This window comes from Sceloporus undulatus, chromosome 1 (genome assembly GCF_019175285.1).
Source record: "Sceloporus undulatus isolate JIND9_A2432 ecotype Alabama chromosome 1, SceUnd_v1.1, whole genome shotgun sequence".
Lineage (NCBI taxonomy): Eukaryota > Metazoa > Chordata > Lepidosauria > Squamata > Phrynosomatidae > Sceloporus > Sceloporus undulatus.
Genome location: NC_056522.1, coordinates 334,353,763 through 334,378,082, shown reverse-complemented (window position 1 = coordinate 334,378,082; position 24,320 = coordinate 334,353,763). Strand labels below are relative to the sequence as shown.

Below are 24,320 nucleotides of genomic sequence, written 5' to 3'. Positions count from 1 at the left end.
CTTCACCACCAGCTTCGCCACTTCCACCTTCACCTCCTTGGCGTCGGTTGAAGAGGAGGGGGCGTGGTCTGGCCTTCCGAGGGGCGGAGCCATAAGCAACTTAGCCAATCGGGAAGAGGCGGTGCGTCATCACCCCCCTCGGCCTTAGCGTTAGCGGTTTCGCTTCAGTCTCTTCCTGCCGGTTGAGGGCGTTGGTGGCAGTAGCGGGAGATGGCGCTGGGCTCGGCCTGGAAGCGGATGTCGTGGCTGTACTACCAGTACCTCTTGGTCACGGCGCTCTACATGCTGGAGCCCTGGGAGAGGACGGTCTTCAGTATCCTTTCGTCCCTCTGAGGAGAGGGAGCTGGGAATGGCTGGGCGGGCGGGCGGGACCGGGGCTCAGCCTGTGAAGGGGAAATGCGGGGTGACTAAATGTCCCAACCGCCCAGGAGGACGCCTAGAGCACCGGTAACCCAAACTGTGGCCCTTTTAAGAGATTCTGGACTACAGCTCCCAGAATGCCAGGCTATTGGACAACGTGGCTGAGGCTTCTGGGAGATGAAGTCCAGAATTCTCTTAAAAGGGCAACAGCTTGAGGACCACTGGCTTAGAGGTTTGTGTGTGTAGCGGTTTGGGCCTTGGACCATGGCTGCGAAATAACCCGATTTGGCACCGCTTTTAACTCTTGGTCTGTCTCAGGGCTATGGAATTCTGGGAGTTGGACTCCCAGAATTCCATAGCCCTGAGACAGACCAAGAGTTAAAAGCGGTGCTACATCTCTGGAGACCAGGGTTCAAATCCCAACTCACCTATGGAGACCCATTGGGTGACCATGGGCAAGTCACGCTCTCTCGGCCTCAGTGGCCAACCTCCTCTGGAGAAATGTACCAAGGAACCATATGGCCGTAAGTCAGAAATGACTCTGCTGCCGACCTCTTTCATTTCATACGGTTTCCTTCTTGCTTTTTTATTTCTTTAGAGTATTTATAACCTGCCCTTCAGCCCTAAAGGCTCTCAGAGCAGCTTACAATTATCATTTTCAATTAGGCAGTTCCCTGCTCTTGGGCTTACAATCTAAAAAGGCACGGCACAAAGGGAGGAAGAAATGGTGGTGGGGAAGGGGATAAAGCCCAGTGGTTCTTCTCTCCCTCTGAGGTCTGGACCAAGGCAGATGTTGCTGCTTCTTTTCTTTGTGTGTGTGTGTGCCTTCAAGCCATTTCTGACTTACGGCAACCCTAAGATTTTCTTGGCAAGCTTCTTCAAAGGAGGGTCTTTTTTGCTGTTGTCGTCCTCTGAGGCTGAGAAAGTGTGACTTCCCTAAAAGTCACCTAGTTAATTTCATGGCCAAGTTGAGAATCGAACCCTGGTCTCCAGAGCCATAGCCCCTAATGCTCAAGCCACTACACCACGTTGGCTCTCCTACCCTATTTTACTACATCGTTGTATAAAAAGTCTCAAATTCATCCAGGGAGTTTCCGTGGCTGAGCATGTTTCTTCAGAAGGGGGTTGCCAATACTGAACTGAACCTGGCGTGTGGGCTTATTTGTTAACTACCTTGGAATCGACTCAGACTCATGGCAGCCCTATGGATGAGACACCTCCAAGACACCCCTGTCCTCCGCTGCTCTGCTCAGGTCTTGTTGGTTCAGCAACGTGACCGTCCTGATTGAGTCCACCCGTCTGGTATGTCGTCTTCCTCTCTTTCTGCCACCCTCTACCTTTCCTATCATTACTGTACTGTATTGTCTTTTTGGGTGAGTCATGCCTTCTCATGATCTGGCCAGAGTACAACAGCCTCACCTTCATTTCATCATCTTGGGTTCCAGGGAGATTTCAGGTATACGGTGGTCCCTCCACATTCACTGGGGGTAGGAGTGAATGTGGAAAAATCGCAAATACAAAAAAAAAAATATTTTTACCTAAGAATATACCTCTCTAGGAATTTCCAGGTCCTTCAGTGCAACTCTGTGGTCAACATTTCCCAGGAGCAGATCATGGAATCATGCTGGAGGACCTACAAATGTCTAGAGAAGTGTTTTCTCTAGGAACTTCTAGGTTCTCCAGCACAACTCTGTGGTCAACTTCCAGCAGAGTTATGCTGGAGAACCTAGAGATTCCTACAGAGAACATAGCAATCAAAACTGCAAATAACCAAATCCACAAAAGTCAAAGTCACAGATATGGAGGACCAACTGTAATCTGTTTAAGGATCTGTTTATTTGTCGATTTTGTCTGTCCACAGTATCCTCAGCACTCTTTTCCATCATCATATGTCAAATGAATTCATTTCTGTCTGCTTCCTTTACTGTCCAGTGCTCACATCTGTATGTGGTGAAGGGGAATACTATGGTTTGGACAATTCTGACTTTAGGATCTTGTCTACATCTTTCATGGCTGCCCTTCCCATTCCTAGTTTTCTTCTGATTTCTTTACTGTAGTATGTGTTCTGACCAGTGTCCCAAAGTATGGGAAATCTTTAGGTGAAGCTACCACGGGGTTGTCTTGGCAAGATTTGTTCAGATTTGTCGTTTTGCCATTGACTTCCCCTGAGATTGAGAGCATGTGACTTGCCCAGTGGGTTTCATGGCCAAGCCTGGAATCGTGCCCTGGTCTCCAGAGTCATAGTCCAATGCTCAATCCATGATGCCAAAACAAAATACTATGTTTATTTCGTGTGCACATTTTCATTTGCACATCCATGTATATTCATATTTTAACATTTAATAAGGAAATAACATTGTTCAAATTAGAACAACTTTATTTAAGTAAATTGAATATTTAACTCAATGCATGTAAATTTTACACACAAATTTTTTTGGAAGAAGAGGAGGGATCCACATACTCTCCCACAGAGAAACTCTTGTGCCCCGGGGGTCTGGTCCCACCATTTGAGAACTACTAGACTGCACAACACTTCTTCCCACTTCATCTCACAAGAGTCTTGTGAGGTTAATTTAAGTGACTATCCCAGCATCACATGGTGAGCTTTATGGCTCATTGGGGACTTGAATGTGGATTTGTTCTAACATTCTTAATTAGGACACCACAGGGACTGTTGTATTATTTACATTTGCTGACTGTCTCTGTAGCTCTTTTCTCCCTTTTCAGCCTCAGAGCGGTTTGCAGGGGATTCCCCTTGGTTTCTCATTCCGGCACAAATCAGGCTTCCCTCACTTTAGCTTTAGCCTTGTTGTGGTGTTAGCAGACCTGAGCTAATTGCTGGGTTTGGTGATCGGTCAGGAGATATGAGACAAGAACTGGAATGGACAAGCAGCAGATGGCCTTGGGCTTCACTTGGTTCCTTTGGATGGATTCTTTGCTAATATGAAACTTTTGCTATGCTTCCTGCACCATATTTATGATTCATAACTTGTATTTCATGTTGCTGATTTTATGCCTACTAAGGAGATTGTTTCTTATACCAGAGGTCCATCTAGTGCTGTAATCCAAGATGCTGCTGAACATTAAACCAAATTTTGATACACTGGGGGTGCTTTGGATCCCTCTTTAGGCACTAAGGCTTAGCAGATATGCCTTGGGATGCTAGTAAAGGGATAACACATTAAGGAGAGGGCTGCATTTTTGCTGTATGGCAAACAGATGGATAACAATTTTTAGATTGCACGTTCATTTAGTTTTAGAGGATGCAATCTCTTTGGAGGGTGGTGTTGCAAAGGCCTGTAGTGAATTTGGCCTATGGCACCAAGTGGATGGGTTTTAGAGTCCTTGTTGACATCACGGTCAAACAAATGTTGGCAGCTATCCAGTGGCGTGGAGAGAGTTGGTTTGTATTTAGTGAATTTGTTTTAGATGCCCTTTTTGGTTTAGCTTGGCAGTTTGAGACTAGGAGAAGAAATGAAGACCGAATCCACCAGGAGTAGTGAACTTTCTCTTTTAGCAACCTGTGCGTACAGTTGACATAGCTAATGGGAAAAATGGGTCACACTCACGCACAAGATCTGTTTACATTCTTATTTTTCCTATTTTTACTTAAGCTCTTATGAATACAGCTAAATGTTCTGGAACAAATGATCTATTAGATCACTGTCTTAAAAAATAAATAAATCCCACCTATGTCAAAGAGAAGGCATAGTGATAGTGGTTCTTTAAGATGTCTGTCAACTGCTATTAGGAGTATAGAAAACAATGTAGATGCTGATTAATGGTGGTTCTATAGAGAATATAATTTTAGTCTGACCCTTTTCAGATGCTCCTTTTCCTAACCATATAGTCTGGCAAGTGGAAGCAGCAAGAATAATTTTGCAGACAGGGTTGAGGTTTTTTTTAAAGTACAAAGCAATGATGAGGAGAGAGAATATTGATTTCTTTCTCCTCATCAGACATGAAATTATTACACTATCTGTTGAGGCCTCTGGAGGACCCAGCAGACCTTAGCTGAGGTCCAGGATATAATCATTTCATATTTGGCTATGGGGACATAGTCAGATTCTTCATTGGTCTCCCACTGCTCTCATCAGGCATGGAATGGCTGGGAGGCTGCAGTGACAGTGGACCCAGTCCAGTCAATGAATGGCCAGCTGTGGCATAATTGAACTACTCTGGGCCATACAAGATTGTGGCCTTTGTGTTTAAGGGTGTCAACCCTGATCCATAACTCCTGATCAGCTCTGGTACATCATTCTTGGCCTCAAAACCTAATTCTGCTTTATCCTGTGCTTTTTGTGCTGTCTTTAGCATTGTCAGTATGGTAAGAATTTGTTCATACTGGAAAACTAGACTCCAAACAATCCAGATTTATTTAGGCTTATTTTAGGACCTGGGTTAAGCAAAGCCATCTGGCTGTTGCTCTGCATCAGTTTGAATTCAGCCTGAGAGGTGTGTTGGGAGTCTCAACACAAAAAGGAACATGACAGCTAAGACATTTGTTACTATGTTATTATTATTATTAACCTTTATTTATAAAGTGCTGTAAATTTACACAGCGCTGTACATACAATCTTTTTAATTGGATGGTTCCCTGACCTAAGGCTTACAATCTAAAAAGACATGACACAAAAGGGGAAGGGGATGAGGGCCAACAGTTCTTCTCTACCTCCGAGGCCAGGATCAGGGGAGATGGACTGAAGGGAGGACATAGCAATACAGGAAATGATTCTTTTACTGCCTTGCCCATGGTAAACAAATTGGGGGGTTGTAGATTTTTATCCTATTCAGAAGGTATGCCATTAGTGTGGCTGAATTGATTTAGTTTCTTCAACTTAACTTGTACATACCCCTAGTGGCACAGTGGTTAAATGCCTGTACTGCAACCACTCACTCACAAACAGCAAGGTTGCAAGTTCAATATCAGCGAAAGGGCTCAATCCCGACTCAGGCTTGCATCTTTCCAAGGTTGCTAAAATGAGTATCCAGCTTGCTCGGGGCAGTTGGCTTACACATTGAAAACTACTTAGGGAGTAGCAGTATAGAAATGTACTTGCTATTGCTACAGCTATAGTACAATCCCTGTATCCGCAGCAGTGGTACACACAATTTCCCTTACTCATGTCCAAAAAAACGATCTCTCTGGGCATCTGGAGGTCCTCCATTGCGACTTTGTGTCAGTGTGCCCCAGAAATACAGGGTTCGCTATAATCCACGATTTTCACTATTCACAGTCTGTTTGGGAATGTATGCCCTATACATATAGGAGTTGTACTGCAGTTGTGTTGAATAGTAATGTTAATAACTATTTTATTAACTGTAATAATGTTGCTAACTGGTCTAGTCTTCATAGGTTTGCTGTGTTGCTGCAGTTTCATATTTTTGCACTTGTCTGTCTGATTGTGTCCAACTTGACTTGGAATCCTATACCAACACATGGGAATAAGTTCATTTAACTCAAAGAAGATTACCTGTGGACATTGATAGGATTGTGATGTCAAACTTTTTATCATATTACTTGAGATTCTACTTTAATGCATTATTTCATTGTAGGTTAGTGTATTATCAATGTGTGATTTTCCTTTACTGTTACTCAGATTCTATGCTAGTGTCCATCCTTGGAATGGCGCTTTACACTGGCTATGTTTTCATGCCTCAGCATATTATGGCCATATTGCACTATTTTGAAATTGTGCAGTGATGAAGAACATTACTAGATGTGACTAATTGGAGACCGAGGATCAGAGTGCTAAGAATAATGTCCATCTACACTTAAGGATTTCGCCAGATAACAGACAAGGCATGATGACGGTGACTGTCAGCTGTGCACAGAAAGATGCAACATGCCCTGAGTTTTGGTGGCATTTTTTCTTTACGAGATTCCCTTGCAACTTTTGTCTATTAATATTGTGACTGTACCTTTGATAGCAGTATTTTCTTAACTTTGTGACAGTCTCAGTATTACACTGTGAAAGCTTTTCTTAATATAACTGAGTACATTTTGCCTTCTATTTTTAATCAGAAATCATCTTATTAAATGGAGCTTAAAGCTTTTGCTATTGTATAGTTATATGTCCACCTGGGTATATTTCTAGTAGCGTATTTTGTAAGAAAAAAGTGTTTAGGTTCCTATGGAGATGTGGATATATTCATGGAATCTTTCTTACAAAACTTTGTTTATAAGTTCTAACTCAGGTGCTTCAATTACAATCTGGACTGTTCACTCTATTTTGCTTTAACAATAAATGGAAAGCTTTTTTTCTTTTCCATTTGTAGAAGAATGTGACAACTAAGTACTGTATATTTGGAACAATGTTGTGGAAGAGAGAAGTACTGGATCCAACATGAAGACTTCATTTATGTAATGCATGCCATCTAGAGATTTCTGATAGCATATTAATGCTGTTATTATAATGCTTCTAACAGAACTGTACCCTTATGCTTCTAATTGAACTGTATTTGTATATGTTTTGTTTCCCCAAAAAGCTAATTTTAATATAGACTTGAATTAAAGGACTGTGGCTATGGCTGTTGTCTATAATATAATCATGTCTGTATTGTGAACCTGTGGTTGTAATTACTGTTCAGACTCCTTTGACTTCTTAGACCAGGGGTGGGAATAATGCAGCCTTCCCTGTCAATAGATTGCAGTTCTCAGCAATCCTAGCCACCATAGCCAATGGCGAGGAATGCTGGAAGTTGCAGGCACATAAGACTGCATATCCCCCCCTTCCTTAGACCAAATGACCAAAATATAAAGTTTGAAGTGGACTAGAGCTTAAAAGTACAGCAATAAGGAGCTGTCTACTAGGCTTGAGTCTTAAGTTTTTATAGCTTTTTGAGATTTGTATTCTGAAGTGTAAGATGTCAATTTTTAAGGTGAAGGTTATTTTTTTCCAAAATAAAAACTAAAAGCAGAGTTGATGCCTGATGTGTCTCCTTAATTTTGGGAGATTCTGCTGAATATTGCTTTTATCAACAATGCTAATGGAAACAAAATACTTGCTTGGTGCACCAGCACCAGATTGTGTTAAGAGAATAAGGTGTGAATTGGGATGCCTCTAATTCAAATTTCACTTTTAAGTGTGAGCCTTCACTCAGTTATTATCTCAGGTACAGCCCTTAATTTCTAATATTAGGAGTAATACTGAGCTAATTTGCATGGTTATTGGAAGAGCTACTTAGACATTGTGTGTAAAGTATTTCAGGCACTCAAAATGTGCTCTACAAATTCAATAGTTAATAGTATATTTATATATATATATAGCCAGTGTGGTCTAGTGGTTTGAGCATTGGACTAGGACTCTGGAGACCAGGGTTCAAATCCTGGCTCTGCCATGTAAACCCACTGGGTAACCTTGGGCAAGTCACTCACTCTTAGCCTCAGAATCTGGCAGTGGCAAACCCCCTCTGAATAAACTTGCCAAGAAAATTCCATAATAGGGTTTAGGGTCCTCTATATGCTGGAAATGACTTGAATGCACACAACAAATTTTCTGTTTATACTAATCTGCATAAGAAAAGTCCTGTTGAAACCAGTGGAACAAGTTACCGTACTTGTAAGTTCCAATTTTAATTAATACTTTTTTTTGTAGCAGCCACAGCTAGCATCACCTAGTTGAGTCTTCATTTATTAAAGCCAGTGACTTTGTATGCCCATGTAAATTCATTTTGTTCCCCTATTATCAGCTGGAAAGCTGGGCTTGGTTAGATATGATGTTTATATGGATAGTCCAGAATCTCTGCTAGCTTCCTGCTACTTTCTGGGCAAAGTTTGTTGATTCTTCCTTGTGTAATGCAAATGCCATCTCAGTTTATCCAACTACAGCATTTAAAATCAAATGGGAGCATATTAAGTAGATTGCACATGCTCTTTTCAAACACTGGTATGTGGAAAGGCACTTTGTTCCTTTTCTCCTACAGTAGTTATTTATCTGCTTCATCTAATTTCTTATTCTCTCATGCTACATTTTTTTTTAAAAAATGCCTTCCTGAAACAGATGACCAAACATTCAGAAAAGAGAGATATAATAGTAATGGGGGATTTCATTGTCCAGGTGGAAGAGGCAACAAGGGGATCATCTGTTTTAAATCTGATCTTAATCAACAGTGATGACCTGGTTAATGGGTGGAAGTGGCAGGATTCTTAGGTGAAAGTGACTATTGTTAGCATATCCTACCACCACTCCAGCTGAATATGGGGTTATAATTAATATCTAGCACAGAACATGACTGGATGTAATGATGATGACCTGATACATATTTTTGTGAATCGTGATGGCCCAAAGTAGCTAGAAATGTGCAAATGTCAAGGTCACGCTGACCTAAGTATGTTTGCCTTAGATGGGACAAAAGGACAAGCATGATGGATTATGCTAAACATGAGACATTCCTCCTACCTGCTTATTTTGCATTTCCTATGGGAAAGGAAAGAAAACAGACATTTCTCAAAATAGACAGAGACTTTATTTTGTTCTCCCTCTTTTGAAATTCCTACATTTCCCCTGCCTGTCTGATCAGCAGAGGTTTGTTTCAGATTGCATCAATGCACAGACACCTTGGTGCTAAAAATCACGTTTTCCAGATGAGTTTGTCCATTCCTTGGGAAGATCATTAAAACATTTGATACACAACACATATCCCTAGGGCAGGTTTTTGGGTATAACCAATCATCTTGTTCACTTTTCCAGGTGTACTCTAGGGTACTGTTCAAGCTTTCAGTGGACCTCTTCAGGATAGGTAAATGTAGCCATCTACCTGTCTGCTATCCAAATTTTCAACCTTTCCTTTCTGTAGCCTTGTGTGAATGTTATTGCTGAATCAGGCCTTGTATGTTTGTGTACTGTACTAAGCAAAATACCTTATTTCCTCAAAACTGGAATTTCTTGCAATTAGTACTGGTATATTATTATTATATGTACTGTACTTTATTTCTATAGCACTGTAGATTTACACAGCACAGTACATAGAAACAATAAAATCGATAAAAATGAAACCTGCCAATGGTGTACATTCTACAAACTACATATAAAACAATAGATAATAATACAAAATAGAATAAGCAGGCAACAAATTTAGAAACATCTGATATATCAAATAACAATCGTATAAACAATCACACAATGCCTGGGAATGCTTCCCTGAACAATATAGTCTTCAACTCAGTTTTGAAACTGGTTAAAGAAGTGATGTCCCTTGCTTGTGGGGAAAGGAGGTTCCAGGAGTGAGGGGCAGCAAGTGAAAAGCGACAAATCCAGGACAGGGCAGTGGAGATCCTAGGCTGGGATAGCAGACCGTGACTACTAGAACGGAGGGTACGACTGGGAATGTGGGGAGAAAGAAGTTCAGATAAATAAGGAGGGACCAGTCGATGCAGGGCTTTAAAAGTCAACAGGAGAAGCTTATACTGAATACGGAAAGGGAAGGTTAACCAGTGATAATAGAGGAGAAACATGGTCAGAACGGCGAGCGGATGTAATAATGTGTGCAGCTGAATGCTGGACAGAAATTCAAGTACGGAGGTAAGAGAGAGGAAGCCCTGTCAGAAGGAGGTTACAATACTATAGTTGCGAGATGACCGGAGCGTGGACCAGAGTCTTGGCAGTAGAGGCCGAAAGAAATGGACGGATTTTAGCAATATTGTAGAGAAAGAATCTACAGGCCTTGGCTGTGGCCTGGATCCGGGGGATACACGACAGAGAAGAATCAAAAATGAAACCAAGACTGCGGGCTTCCTGGACTGGTCGAATAGGTATAAATAAGTGTAAGAGATCCTAGTAAATTACCCATCTCTTGCATGTCTCCTTTTGAGGTAATTAATTCTCCAACATTCAAAGGAGATGCTGACACTTACCAGGCATTGCATAATTATTATCTGACGTTATTTTAAATTGTTGTCTGTCCTATTTTATTGAATGCTGACATGCATTAATATGCATTATTTAATTGTATGTGTAGAATCTACACCATAGGCATATTTATTTTATCTATTTTAATTGTATGTGCAGCGCTGTAACTACAGTGCTATATAAATAAAACTTAACAATAATCATAATCGTAACTAAATCTCCTGCAGTTCATTATACAGCAGGAAGCCAGGCATAGTCAGACACATATTCTAGACTTTAAGAAAGCTGATTTCAATAAAATTGGGGAAACACTGGGGGTGGTTCTGTGATCAGGAATGCTAAAAGTTCATGATGGATGGGAGTTCCTTAAAAGTGAGATATTGAAGGCACAGTTTCAAACAATTCCATTGAGGTTGGGGGCGGGATGGGATGGGAGCTACCTAAAGAAACAAGGATAGATGTCTAAAGAACTTTTAGATGAGATAAGATTTAAAAGGAGCATGTACAAGAAATGGAAAAAGAGAGAAATTATTAAAGAAATTCAAACGAATAGCCAGCACATGTAGGAAGAAAGTCAGAAATGCTAAAATGCAGAATGAGCCCCTGCTTGCTAGAGCTGTTAAAAACAATAAAAAGGGCTTTTTTGGTTATGTGAGAGCTAGCAGGGCATTGTGGTTTTTTGGACTACTACTCTGGAGACCAGGGTTTGAGTCCCTGCTCAGCTATGAAACCCACTGGGTGACCTTGGGGAAGGAAGTCACATGCTCTCAGTCTCAGGGGAAGGCAATAGCAAATTTCCTCTGAGCAAATCTTGCCATGAAAACTCTGTAAGTTGGAAATGACTTGAAGACACACAAATCAATAATAACAACAACTGAAATTGTAGGACCACTGTGTGAAGAAGATAGTGAAATTCTAATGGGACAGAGAAAAGGCAGAACTAGTCAGTATGTTTTTTGCCATGGTCTTCTCCCAAAAGGCTCAGTCTGGGGAAATGGAGCAGATGATACTGTAGGGGAAATGCAGCACAAAATAGGTAAAGAGGTAGTATAAGAATATTCCTATACTTGGCAACCCTAAATGAATTCAACTCACCAGAGCAAGATGAACTATGTCTAAGAGCATTGAAAGAACTGGCAGAGGTAATTTCAGAACCACTGGCAATAATCTTGAGAACTCCTGGAGAACAGCAGAGTGGAGGAGGCAAATGTCATTTCTATTTTCAAAAAGGGAAAAAAAAGAACACCTAAACAATTACTGCCCAGTCAGCCTGACATCAATGGAAAGATTAGAGCAAATCATGAAACAGTCTATAACCACCTACAAAGGAATGCCATGTTCTCTAAAAGTCAACATAGGTTGCTCAAAAATACGTCATGCAAGACTAATCCTACCTCTTTTTTAATGAAGGGAATGCTGTGTATGTAGCATATCTTGATTTCTGTAAGGCCTTTGACAAAGTCCCCTACAATATTCTTGTAAAAAAGCTAGTAAAATGTAGGCTAGACAATGCAACTGTTAGGTGGATTTGTAATTGGTTGACTGGCTGAACCCAAATGGCTCTTCTTCAGCCTGGAGAGAAATTACTAGTGGGTGCCACAGGGTTCTATTCTGTTCCCAGTGCTATTCAATATCTTTATAAATGATTTGGACAAAAGAATAGAATATGTGCTTATCAAATTTGTGGAAGACACCAAATTAGGAAGAGTAGTTAATACATCAGAGGAGAGGATCAAAATTCAAAATACAAGATGCATGTACTGTCTTGACAACAGTACATGTGATGGGATCTAGGAATCATAGGCTACATGTGCACTGCAGAAATAATCCGGTTTTACACCACTAATTCCCATGGCTCAATGCTGTGGAATTCTGGGAATTGAAGTTTTGTGAGACATTTATCCATCTCTTGTCAGAGAGCTCTGGTGCCACAACAAACTACAATCCTCAGAATTCCATAGCACTGAGCCATGACAGTTAAAGTGGTGTCAATTTCTGCAGTGCAAATGCAGTCCTAGTGGACTACAGGCCAAACATGATTCAACAGTGTAATGCGGAGGCTAAAACAGCCAATGCGATCCTAGGTTGCATCAATAGGAATACAGTGTCTAGATTGAAGGAAGTAATAATACCATTCTATTCTGTTTTGGGCAGACCACACCTGGAATACTGTGTCCAGTTCTGGGCACTACAGTTCAAGATGGAAATGGACAGGCTGGAACTGTCCAGAAGAGGACAATGGAAATGGTGAAGGGTCTGGAAACCAGGCCATATGAGGAGCAGCTTGTGGGCAGATAGGTATTTTTAGCCTGGAGAAGAGAAGGTTGAGAGGTCACATGATAGCCATGTTTAAATATTTGAAATATTGCCAATTTGAAGGTGGAGTAAGTATGTTTGCTGCTGCTCCAGAGACTAGGTTATGGAGCAATGGATTTAAGCTTCAGGAAAAGAGATTCCATCACAACATTAGGAAGAACTTCCTGATGGTGAGAGCTGTTTGACAGTGGAATATGCTGCCTCCTTCTTTGGAGGTTTTTACACAGAGGCTGGATGGCCATCTGTTGGGGGTGCTTTGATTGTGAGTTCCTGCATGACGGGGGGTAGGCCCAGATGGCCCTTGTGGTATTTTCTAACTCTATGATTCTATGATCTTATTATCTATTTCATCCTTTAATTTAAATAATGCAGTAGGCTGTGTTTATACCCACTCCTTCCTATATGACCTATTTAATAAAGATGGTATAAATATGCATTGCATGGGTGCTGTAATGCTTAAGTAGTGCTCTACTTCCAGATGTCACAAGGCTGATGGGTCTGTTCATTTCTGGTTTGCCCTATAATATATATATATTTGCAGATGAGAAGTCTATTTCAGCCAGAAGGGGTGTGTGTATGTGTGTTTGAGTTTGAGAGAGTGAGGAAGAGAAAATATACGTGTATGTATATGTATTGTATATGCTAGAATTTTTCTCTTTATGTTTTTGGAGATTGCATTGTAATGTCTGCCCTTTACAAAGTCTGTTCTTTTCTCATGTATTACTATTTCTCATCATTCTCATCAGGTAGTTCTAAGAATGTTTTAGGCAAACAAACAGATCTCACTAAACAGCTCAAATTCACTCCCCCTGCCTGTGTTTTCAGCATTATGTTAACACATTCAGCAAGATTTAAAATAAAACAGATACCTACAGACACTTTCATATAGCAATTGAAATTCACTTAAGATGTCAAACTGAAGACTTACTATCAAAATTAACCTGAAACTCTGCTCTAAAATATTTTTGCTGAGATTCTGGAGGCTGCTAAGGCATTAACTATGGATAACTTTTGTATAGCTTGTATTCTTTAGAACAGCATTTGACTATCAATGGGCTAAAATAACAAACAACCATCTAATTAAAACAACAATAACAATAATTGTAAGCCTCTCTGAGAGCCTTTAGGGCTGAAGGGTGGGGTATAAATACCATTAATAATAATGCCCTAGCTCAAAGTATAAAGAATAAAATAATGAAACAGGGAAGGTCTTCAGTTTAGCAAAATACAAATTTGCTGTCTAGTAATATTTGGCACTGATCATTCGAGTTGGAGGATTGTAATGAAATAGCTGAGAAAGTCATAACTTGAGACCGGGTGGTGGGACCTTCTGATGTTACAAGGCATAAATCTTGTGTTTAAAAATAGAAAAAAATGTATGCATATATACATGACAAAGAGATTTAGGCTGTGGAACCGCCTAAAGAAAAGTTATGTACAAGTTAAAGATGGCCAAAGGGCTTAGTTCATATACAACTAATACACGCACACCAATTTTAGTATGTATAAAATTGATATCTTGTCTAAACAAACAGGAATATGTAATGTCTTACTATAAATATAAATTATCTTAAATCTCTCTCTCTCTCTCTCTCTCTCTCTATATATATATATATATATATAGGGAAATACTTAGATATCAACAGGTAATATATGTATGTCAATATACTATCCTAGTCTACATACAGCAAACTGAAAAATGTATATATATGCACAGAAAAAAATTATGCAGTGCACAGAAACACTACAATCTATATAAATAACAATGTAAATGTTCATTTGTTCAAAATCTTAAATCTCTGAAGGTTCTTCACTGTTTGCTTTGAAATTTTGACACAATGTTCCATTTGAATACACACGTTTTTATATACATATACCTACTATTATATAGATGTCACACCTGTGACAGGTAAAAATATGTTTTTTTCAAACAGTGCCATCTGTTGGATGTAACAGCAACACACGCTATACTAAATATTCGATTGGCATTTGCAATTACTTCAACAAAGCTCAGGGCCAGTCTTTAGAACTGTGCAGTTTACATCTAGACACGGATTGCTTCTCACATGGACAATTATATGCTGTGTGTTCTAGAGTTGGCAAACCAGACAATCTCTATATCTGCACAGACAATGGATCAACCAAAAATATTGTATACCCACAAGCATTGTGAAATTAAATATTTCAGAAATGTCCGCTTTCTCTTTTCTTTTCCATTTAACCAGACTGAGTTATCAACACGTGGCTGGGTACAGCTAGTAACAAATAAAAAAAATACTTCTATTTCCTGAGTAATTTTCATCCCAATTTTCTCAAAAAATACACATTACAGAAAGTTAGGAGTTTATCGCATTGCTTAAAAAAGCGACTTATTGCTGCCAAATGGAATTCTAATTCGGGCTGCATCCAGATACTATTACACCTGTTTTGCCATTGCTGCTGCCGAGCAGGTGCATCCCAGGTAACCTCCGGCTAGAATCTGAGCTCAGCCGAGTTCAGAATAGGTTCCATAGGATGTTGCTATAGCAGTTGAAATATAATCATAGTATCATAACAATATAGTCTGACAGGGCTCCAAGAAAAACACAGCAATTTCCTAACACTTCTGCTGGTATCTGACAATGCTAACTATGAAAAGCTTACACCCTACTACTTGTGGAGGAATGTATGTGCTCTGCTTTGTTACTTGCCTGTTCTCATCCTTTCTTTACTAAAAAAGGGGCCTTGATTCTAATCTCTGACTCCTTCCTGTTTTTCTGCTAATATTATGCTATGTGATCATTTGTAGACTGTAGCCCTAAGGCAAGGAGCAGGCTCTCCAGTAGGAAGGCTATAATGTAAATAAGATCAGCAGGACTGAGTAAAGGTTAAGGCCAGGACTTGATAAAACAGGGCTGAAGGTGAAGGTATGGAACAGAGTTAGACTTCTGGATCTTGCTGAACGGCATTTCCCAACATTATGCACTATTGGTTATGCTGGATTGTGCTACTGGCAGGTGTACCTATCATAAGCTGGAGGGCCATGCAATTTTCACCCATCCCCCAGCACAGAGTCATGAAATCTTTGAGCAGCTGTGTTAACAAACATTGTAAAGATCTGGGATCCCTAATCTGAATTTCCTCCAGTGTTTACAGAAAGAGCATGACTCGTTTGCTCTAGGGTAGTGGTCCCCAAACTTTTTGGGGTTACTGTTCCCTTTCCTCTTGGGTGACAACACTAATCCCTCCCCGTGTATTTCTACTGTTCTGCTTATTCAAAACAACCAATCTCAGTCCGGCTCCCTTTGCTACCCTTGGAGCCGCAACCAAGTAGCTGGCTGAGCAGTGACTGAAAAGCTTCTCATCTGTGCTGGGCTTGTGGCAGAGGCATCACTAGGAGGCCTGGTGGGTGCAAGCTGCACTGGGTGATACCATAAGTGGAGTGACACCACTGTCATCACCCTAGCAATGCCATTGTTGTTCCCTAAACATCTGCCTTTTAGAAGAAATGGGGCATAGCATTAATGTACCTTGTTAGATACAAAGAACTCAATGGAAGAGAAGGTGCCTCCAGAATGTGGGGTAAATGAGGGCCCTTGTCTCTCTACCCAGTGATCTTCAAATACCCTTTGGAAGAAAAAGAGGAGACAGAGCAGGACTTTCTGCGTTCCTCCATGCTCCTGGTATGGCCTGTCTCCTGCTTTGGGAGTTGGGTGCAGGAGGAATCCAAGGATTCTTCTGTCAGGACCATGTGGCACACTGGTCTGAAAATGATACGGATGTGGCCACTTTGTGTAACAAAAGCAGAGGTTACTACAGTTCAAGTGGCAGGTGTATAAGTCAGCATTTGTTGAGCTGTGCATCATGGGAAGTCTGATGCAACATGAACAGTAGGTGAAGTCAGCCAGCAGTGCAGCATGGGTAGTATTTGAATGCAACAGGTACTGGGTATGAAACTAGCCAGGTTTCATTGGTGGCATGGCTGTCACATGACTTGCAAGAAGACCATCTATATAAGGGAGAAGGTGACTATCTCCGTTGTTGGGTTGTTATGGTTGGTGGTTGCGGAAGCACTTTGTTGGTCTGTATAGAGTTGAGTATTCAAGATGGCTGTCTGGTACTCACTGTAATCTTTGTATATAGCTTTGCAGCAAAGATTAAAAGCTCTCATGTTGAGTGAAGTCTTGCTGTCCAGAGATTTATTTCCTCAAGCTGGGAGCTCAAGGCTACAGCCTGTGTGTGGGAGGAAATTTGCTGTGCAGCTCAGAGGCTTCACATAACCTTTGCTCTTCGCAGATCTTCTTCTAGGTGTCCTGCCTGCCTGCCTGGTTGTAAGGGACACAGGTCGTCGCTCTATGCCCCAACATCTTCCGCCTCTTAACTCCCAAAGCGGAAGGCTTTGTTAGAATGGGAGACAGCAGCCTACAGTTTTGGGAGTGGGATGCAGAGCAATCCAGGGATACTGCCTCCTCTTAACTCACAAAGCAGAATGTTGTTGTGTCAGTTCTGCTTCCTGCTTTGGGAGCTGGAAGCTGCTATCTCTCACTGACACATCAGCCTCCTGCTTTGGGAATTAAGAGGAGGAAGAGTGAAGTATTGATACAGAAGGCCTGAATAAAACAAAAACTGAAGATAAGGTTCCATCATAGGCAGACTATTATCTAAAATCTGTAATACAGTATAGAGGGTGATAAGTAACGTACCACTGACAGAACATAACTTAACTGGAAGTCTGGAAAAATCTGTGAAAAGAACTTCAGTTATTATAAAGCAAGGTAGCTTTCAAAAAGTTTAGGCAAGAAATTTCTCTTGCATCTGCACCGCAGCCCATAATGCTCTCACCTAATTCGATGCAGTGAGTGGAGAATGCAGAGTTTCACAGAAAGGCTAACTTCAAAGGGCTCCCTGTCCTGCAAGCTCCTATCGTCCTTCAACACAATCTCCAATTTCTTATATAATGAAGCTTCAAAGTTTCCTCCGAAAGTTAGCTGTTCTAATCAAAACTGGTTTTGCAGCTCATTTTCTCCCTGCTGTACAAGTCATGTTTTAAACATCTTGATTAAGTTGAGACATCAAACGGATAATTTCCAAATCCCCCTTGCTGATGCGGAGGGAGGAAATAATAGCCCTTGTACAACATTTAAAAAGGTAATTTTGTCCTCCACTTCAGTAACTGTAGTTACAAAGTCTAGAATTTAAGTGATGACTTACACCAAGGTAATAAACCTAAAGCTTTCCAAATGTTTTGGATTACAGTTCTTATTATCCATTCAAAGACATAGCTGTGTTAGCCTGGGTAACCAGTATGCAAAGGGATCTTGCAGCACCTTTGAAACTAACTGCAAGACAGAAGTAGCACAAGCTTTCATAGAACTAAGCTTACTTCCATGATCACCAGACATGCTGACTGGGGCTGATGGGAGTTGGGAGTTGGAAGAACACCAAGTTTCTGATGCCTGGCTTAAGCTATTCTCAGGATATGTTGTGAGTGGAATGCTTATACTGTAGATTCAAACAATTAGAGATCTTAAAGGACATGAAATTAGTCTGCTGCTCCAAAGGAAAAAAAACCTGAGCCAATAGATTCAAATTACCAGAAAGGAGAATCTACGTAAATATTAGGAAGAATTTATCTCTTCAACCTTCCAAACTGTCTGACACAAGAGAAATCTTAAAGTTGTAAAGCCAGATGGGATAGACTGAGACAAAACAGCTGAGGGAGGGACTTCCAAATACTGGGCTCAGGAGGTGCTGTTCTGCAGATCTGCCCACTAAGACAAAGGTTGGGATGAGAGGACAGAAAATCTCCTTGAGTTGTCTTGATTCCAGGCTGTCAAAGCTTTAGTTGCTGTTTTTAGTACCATTCCAAACACAAGCAATATTTTATGGGTACCTTAAATGTGTAGTGTAGTGTGTTATGTAACAATGTTTACCAGCAAGTCAGAAGGTAAGGATCTGAGCTGGAAAAAGGCCTAGCGTACCTGGGTGATGCTGGGTTTCAACCCTTAGCCAGACCAGATTTTGCCAGAAGAGGGTACCATTGGCTTAACCTCTGTGTAGAAAAGGAGGCCTCATGATTGAGACATACATATTAAGTGTCTCTTATCTGGAATTAGGAAATCTGAAATACCCCAAAAAACCAAAAATTTTTCATGGGTGGCTGAGATAGTGACACTTTTTCTTTTTGATGGTCAATGTACACAAACTTTGTTTCATGCTCAAAATTATTTTACAAAATTATTTTATAAAACCACCCTCAGGCTACGTATATAAATTGCATTTGACACATAAATGAATGTTGTTCTTAGACTTGATTCCGTCTCCAAGGTATGTGTATTTGTGCAAATACAAGTTTCCAAAATCACAAGAATAAATCTGAAATCTAAAACACATCAGGTCCCAAGAATTTTGGATAAAGGAGACTCAATCTGTATAAATAAAAATAAATAAAACTTTTATTTGTATCCCACTTTTTTGTGACAAGATAATCAAAGCGGCTCACAACACATTAAAATCCACATTTACAAAATTATGTCCCAAATTCCCCCCCTTAAAACAGGATTAAACATATTACAATTAAAATATCTATTAAAAACACAATAAAAAATACAATGAGGACAGAGCGGTGGGCTAATACATGATGTGGGGGGCAGTCATTCTGTGGCTGGGCACTTTTATTCAGGAAAGGCCTGCCGGAAGAGATCCATCTTGACAGCTTTTTAAAAGCCGTCTAAGCTGGCAATTTGACAGATCTCATCTAGCAGGCCGTTCCATAGTTAGGGAGCAATTGGGGGGGGGGGAAGCCCTCTGGGAGGTAGCAGTCTGGTTTTTAAAGGCTGTAATAGATTCCTCCCAGAGGACCTGAGGGTGTGGGGCAGATTATGTGGGAGTAGGCGATCCCTCAAATAGGTTGGACCCAAGCCATGTAGGGCTTTAAAGGTTATAACCAACACTTTGTACTGTGCCTGGAAATTAATAGGCAGCCAGTGAAGAGATTTTAGGATGGGTATTATTTGGTCACTCCTAGTTTTTCCAGCGACCAGACTGGCTGCCATATTTTGCACTAGTTGAAGTTTCCGGACTAGGCACAAGGGTAGCCCCATGTAGAGCTCATTACAGTAATCATGTCAAAAAGTTACCAGTGAATGTACAACAGTTTCTAGGTCCTTTACTTCCAGGAAAGGGCGCAGCTGGCCTATCGGCCGAAGCTAATAACAGGCACTCCTGATCGTCAAATTCACCTGATTTCTCATGTGAAGCGATGGATCTAGGAGCACCCCCAGACTGCAAACACAGTCCTTTGTGGAGAGTGTGACCCCATCTAGGACTGGAGGTTGCAACACTATACCTGGTTTGGGGTCCCCTACTGTAAGTACCTCCGTTTTGTCTGGATTCAGCCTGAGTTTGTTTGTCCTCATCCAGCCCATTACCGCTTCAAGACACTGATTGAGGGGAGAAATGCCATCTGTTGTCATAGCTGCTGATCTGAACATGGAGAAATATATTTGGGTGACATCAGCATACTGATAACACCCTGCCCCATGTCTGCAAATGATTTCTCCCAGCGGCTTCATATAAATGTTGAATAGCATCGGGGACAGTATGGCGTCTTGAGGGACGCCACATTTAAGCTTCGTTTTCGAGGAGCGACTGTCCCAGAGCATCACCTTCTGGAATCTACCCGAGAGGAAGGACCGGAACCACTGGAGTGCAGTGCCACCGATTCCTAACTCTCCCAGGCGTTCCAAGAGGATGTCATGATCTATTGTGTCGAAGGCTGCTGAGAGGTCTCGAATATATGTAGATTAATTGAACCGGCCTTCCGTATCCATGGATTTTCTATCCATAGATTCAACCATCCTCAGCCTGAAAATATTTTAACAATATATAAGTAAGATATGAAATATGACATGTTTAATTTATTTCTTAAGCAAGTATTACTAGGTGGAAATTAAAATGATTGTAAGATTTGGATGGGGATGGAAGTAATGAAGTGTGGAGTTGTGTATATTCCAATAAAGTAACCTTGATTTTGCCATTTTATATAAGGGGCTCTGTTTTACTATGCCATTGTATCTAATGGAACTTGCGCATCCACAGATTTTGGTATTTACGGGGGGTCATGGAACCAAACTCTAGTGGATACCAAAGGCCCACTGTATTCAAACCCAAAGAAACAGTATTCATTTTGGTGATCTTCCTCTTCTTCTCTGGCCACAGTAAAAGTGGATCCTAATTATCATACGTGGAAAGAGTTTTCTACTTAATGTAATAGACTTTGAGTTGGAAAAAAAATGTGGTAAAATACTGTTTTACATGTTATCAGCTGCAAGAATAATATATGCCCAGAACTGGAAATCGAAGATAATCCCTTCCAAAGAAGAATGGATCTATAAACTCTTAGAAATGATGGAGATGGACAAGCTTTCAAGAGGTCTTAAAAATGAAAAACACAACATATTTAAAGAAGACTGGGTTGATGTCATCATCTTCCTTAAAAAGGAATTGGGGAGAGATGTAGTGGTGGGAATAGAACCCCTGTAAGCATTGATTGTATTTGATATCTCTGTTAATCAATCATTGCCAGATTAGAACAAAAACTAGACTAACTCCAACGTCATTTTTGTTTAATTTTTAAGTGGGATCGGCTGGCCTGGTGTACCCAAAAACAAAAGCTGTATAGAACTTGCTGGAGGTTAAGCATGGTTAAAAACCCTAATTTTTTGCGTATTTGTTTAAAAGGTAATGTAAGATTCAAAAAGTGTATGATTAAAAATGGACTGCTAGCTAGGAAGTAATGATGGAGGAAGGTAGGTATATCTTTAATGCATCAAGCATCTTAAGTTTGGAAATTGAATAATTATTTTTGCTTTTATTATATGTGTATATATGTTTTTATCTTTAAAAAACTCAATAAAGACTATATTAAAAAAAGAAAGAGTTTTCAGTAGCAGTTGCTTTAAAATAAGTATGTGAATGATTACACTGTTAAAGTTGTGTATGCATCTTTAGAGAGCAGACATCAGATGAGAAAGTCTTATGGCTGAAGGAAGATGAAGAAACAGATTCCAGCAAAGCAGGGACAAAATATCATTTTTCTATAGTCCAAATCATCTGCTTAACTATTCTTTGCTCCAATTGAGTACTGAAACCACAGTGCACTATTAGGTAATTCACATCAATTGTAACATCTTTGGAAGGTCATATCAACAGCAGGACTTTGAATAAAATTGGCAGGGTCTGCTTAAAAACAGCAGGAATCCTTTGTACAAGGGAGGAAGGGGGCAGATTTGGAGAGCTCTGGGGAGAAACCTGTAAAAGGCCCAAGGCAAAGTTATTTAAGGCAGTGCTAAGAGTGCCTTGCATTTCAAAAGAAAAGTGTCAAGATTTTTAAGGCAGGGGCTGTAGCTCAGTGGAAGAATACAAGTTTTTTCCTCCTGAAGTTATCCCGGTATGGCTCAGAAAATGACACTACATAGCAGCTACCTGTCTGCATAGATCAGGGTTGTTTCCATGTAGGCCTTCTGTTCTGCAATCATCCTGGTTCATTCAGGGGATGAAATGAGTCCAGACATAATTATTTTCCCTTTGTAATCCTTCCATGTTTTCCCATCCTTTTGATCTTTTCAAAACCATAAAACATTGATGAAAGACAAAAAGAACAGAGGAATTACATGTCTTCTGATTGGTAGTGCTAAGAGCTGTTTATCTAGAAGTACCCCAGCCTTCCTCAACCTGGTGAACTCCAAATGTGTTGGTTTACACTGATTGATGCCAGCCATTCCACTCCAGGGCAGTGGGAGATGTGGACCAGTACAGCTGGAGATGGCCAGGTTGAACAAGGATAGTGTACAAGATGCTTAAATAGATGAACCAATAAGAGTGTTTCTCAAAAGGACCTCAAACTTTTCCTTTGAAGCTATCCACCTTATAGTATATACAATGATGGAATGTTTTGTATGCCAGTGTAAATTATTCTGTAATGCAGAAAGGAAGCAGTTTCTCCATGACAGTATTAATCTGGCTAAAGACAGAAGATGGTTATTTTCATAGTGCTTAGGCTGACATTTTGTTATATGTGGTAGGCACACTCCGACCATGGGCATTCCTGTTAAACAACTTTGGTAGCTTTTATTTCACAAATCTACAACATCTGTTTCTCTAGAGAAAAGAATGTAATACAAGAAGATAATGGCTGAATCTTTTTGATGGCATCTCTGTGTGTATCATGGGGTTATATGCATGTAAGTCTCGTTTTGGATGATGCACAAGGAAGTAATTTTGAGTCCATTTTTTACTGTCCAAAGCTTCCCTCTTGACAGCTGTCATGCTCCATGGGCACTGTCATAACTGGTCAATGGACAGGGATGGTGTCACGGAGCCAGAGGCAGACTTGTTTTCCTGAAAGTCAATCTGGGTTGGGGCTGACTGTGATGGAGGGGCTGCCAGAGAAGGAGTAGATATAAAAAGGGAGGAGTAAGTGACTGGGAAGTCAGTTAAGTTAAGTAGAGTTCAGTTCAGTTCATGAGAGTTCTGCTCAGGGGAGTTCAGTGCAGAGAGTTGAGTGGGAGCTGAGAAGTTTAAGAGAGTTGAAGGGAACTGAGAGAAGGATACAGACTGGGAGAAAAAGTGTATTGGAGATTGTAAAGAGGAAACTGAAATGTCTGCAACTGTAATATTTATGTAACCATACCACCTTGGAACTATTCTACCTTTGACAAGGTTTCCCATGACACTCTTGCAAACAAGCTTGTAAAATGTGGGCTAGACAAAGTAACTGTTACATGGATTTGTAACTGGTTGACCGGCCGAACTCAAAGGGTGCTCAACAATGGCTCCTTTTCATCCTGGAGAGAAGCGACCAGTGGGGTCCCACACGGCTCTGTCCTGGGCCCAGTGTTATTCAACATCTTTATCAATAACCTGGAAGACAGAATTGGGAGCATACTTATCAAATGTGCAGATGACACCAAATTAGGAGGAATAGGTAATACTCCAGAGGACAGGATCAAGATTCAAAATGACCTTAATAGATTAGATAACTGGGCCAAAGCTAACAAAATGAATTTCCACACTGAGAAATGTAAGGTACTGTACTTAGGGCGGAAAAATGAAATGCAGATATAGGATGGGTGACACCTGGCTGAACGAGACTTATACATGTGAAAGTGATCTTGGAGTCCAAGTAGACCACAAGTTGAACATGAGTGAACAGTGCGATGCGGCAGCTAAAAAGGCCAATGCAATTTTAATCTGCATCAATAAAAGTATAGTGTCTAGATCAAGAGAAGTAATAGTGCCACTGTATTCTGCTTTGGTCAGGCCCCCACCTGGAATATTGTGTCCAGTTCTGGGCACCACAATTCAAAAAGGACATTGAGAAACTAGAGCATGTCCAAAGGAGGGTGACTAAAATGGTGAAGGGTCTGGAAACCATGTCCTATGAGGAACGACTTAGGGAGCTGGGGATGTTTAGCCTGGAGAAAAGAAGATTAAGAGGTGATATGATAGCCCTGTTTAAATATTTGAAGGGGTGTCACATCGAGGAGGGAGCAAGCTTGTTTTCTGCTGCTCCAGAGACTAGGACCCGGAGCAATGCATGCAAGCTGCAGGAAAAGAGATTCCACCTCAACATTAGGAGGAACTTCCTGACAGTAAGGGCTGTTTGACAGTGGAACAAACTCCCTCGGAGTGTAGTGGAATCTTCTTCTTTGGAGGTCTTTAAGCAGAGGCTGGATGGCCATCTATCGGGGATGCTTTGATTGTGATTTCCTGCATGGCAGGGGGTTGGACTGGATGGCCCTTGTGGTCTCT

The 24,320-nt window shown here is 40.8% G+C and overlaps 1 protein-coding gene across 1 annotated transcript; it reads left to right on the top strand.

Moving 5' to 3' along the window:
- Positions 1 to 86: 86 nt before the first annotated feature.
- SPTSSA (serine palmitoyltransferase small subunit A) lies at positions 87 to 7,282 on the top strand. Its single transcript, XM_042445244.1, has 2 exons — positions 87 to 313; positions 5,961 to 7,282. The coding sequence occupies exons 1-2, from the start codon at positions 211 to 213 to the stop codon at positions 6,062 to 6,064; spliced, it is 207 nt and encodes a 68-aa protein (XP_042301178.1). The 5' UTR covers positions 87 to 210; the 3' UTR covers positions 6,065 to 7,282.
- The last annotated feature ends 17,038 nt before the right edge of the window (positions 7,283 to 24,320 follow it).

What these genes read in the sequence shown, in the direction of transcription:
- SPTSSA (XM_042445244.1), top strand. Translation starts at nt 211, where the DNA reads ATGGCGCTGGGCTCGGCCTGGAAGCGGATGTCGTGGCTGTACTACCAG. An exon ending in CTGGGAGAGGACGGTCTTCA is followed by an intron (nt 314 to 5,960) that starts GTATCCTTTCGT and finishes ACTGTTACTCAG; the next exon opens with ATTCTATGCTAGTGTCCATC.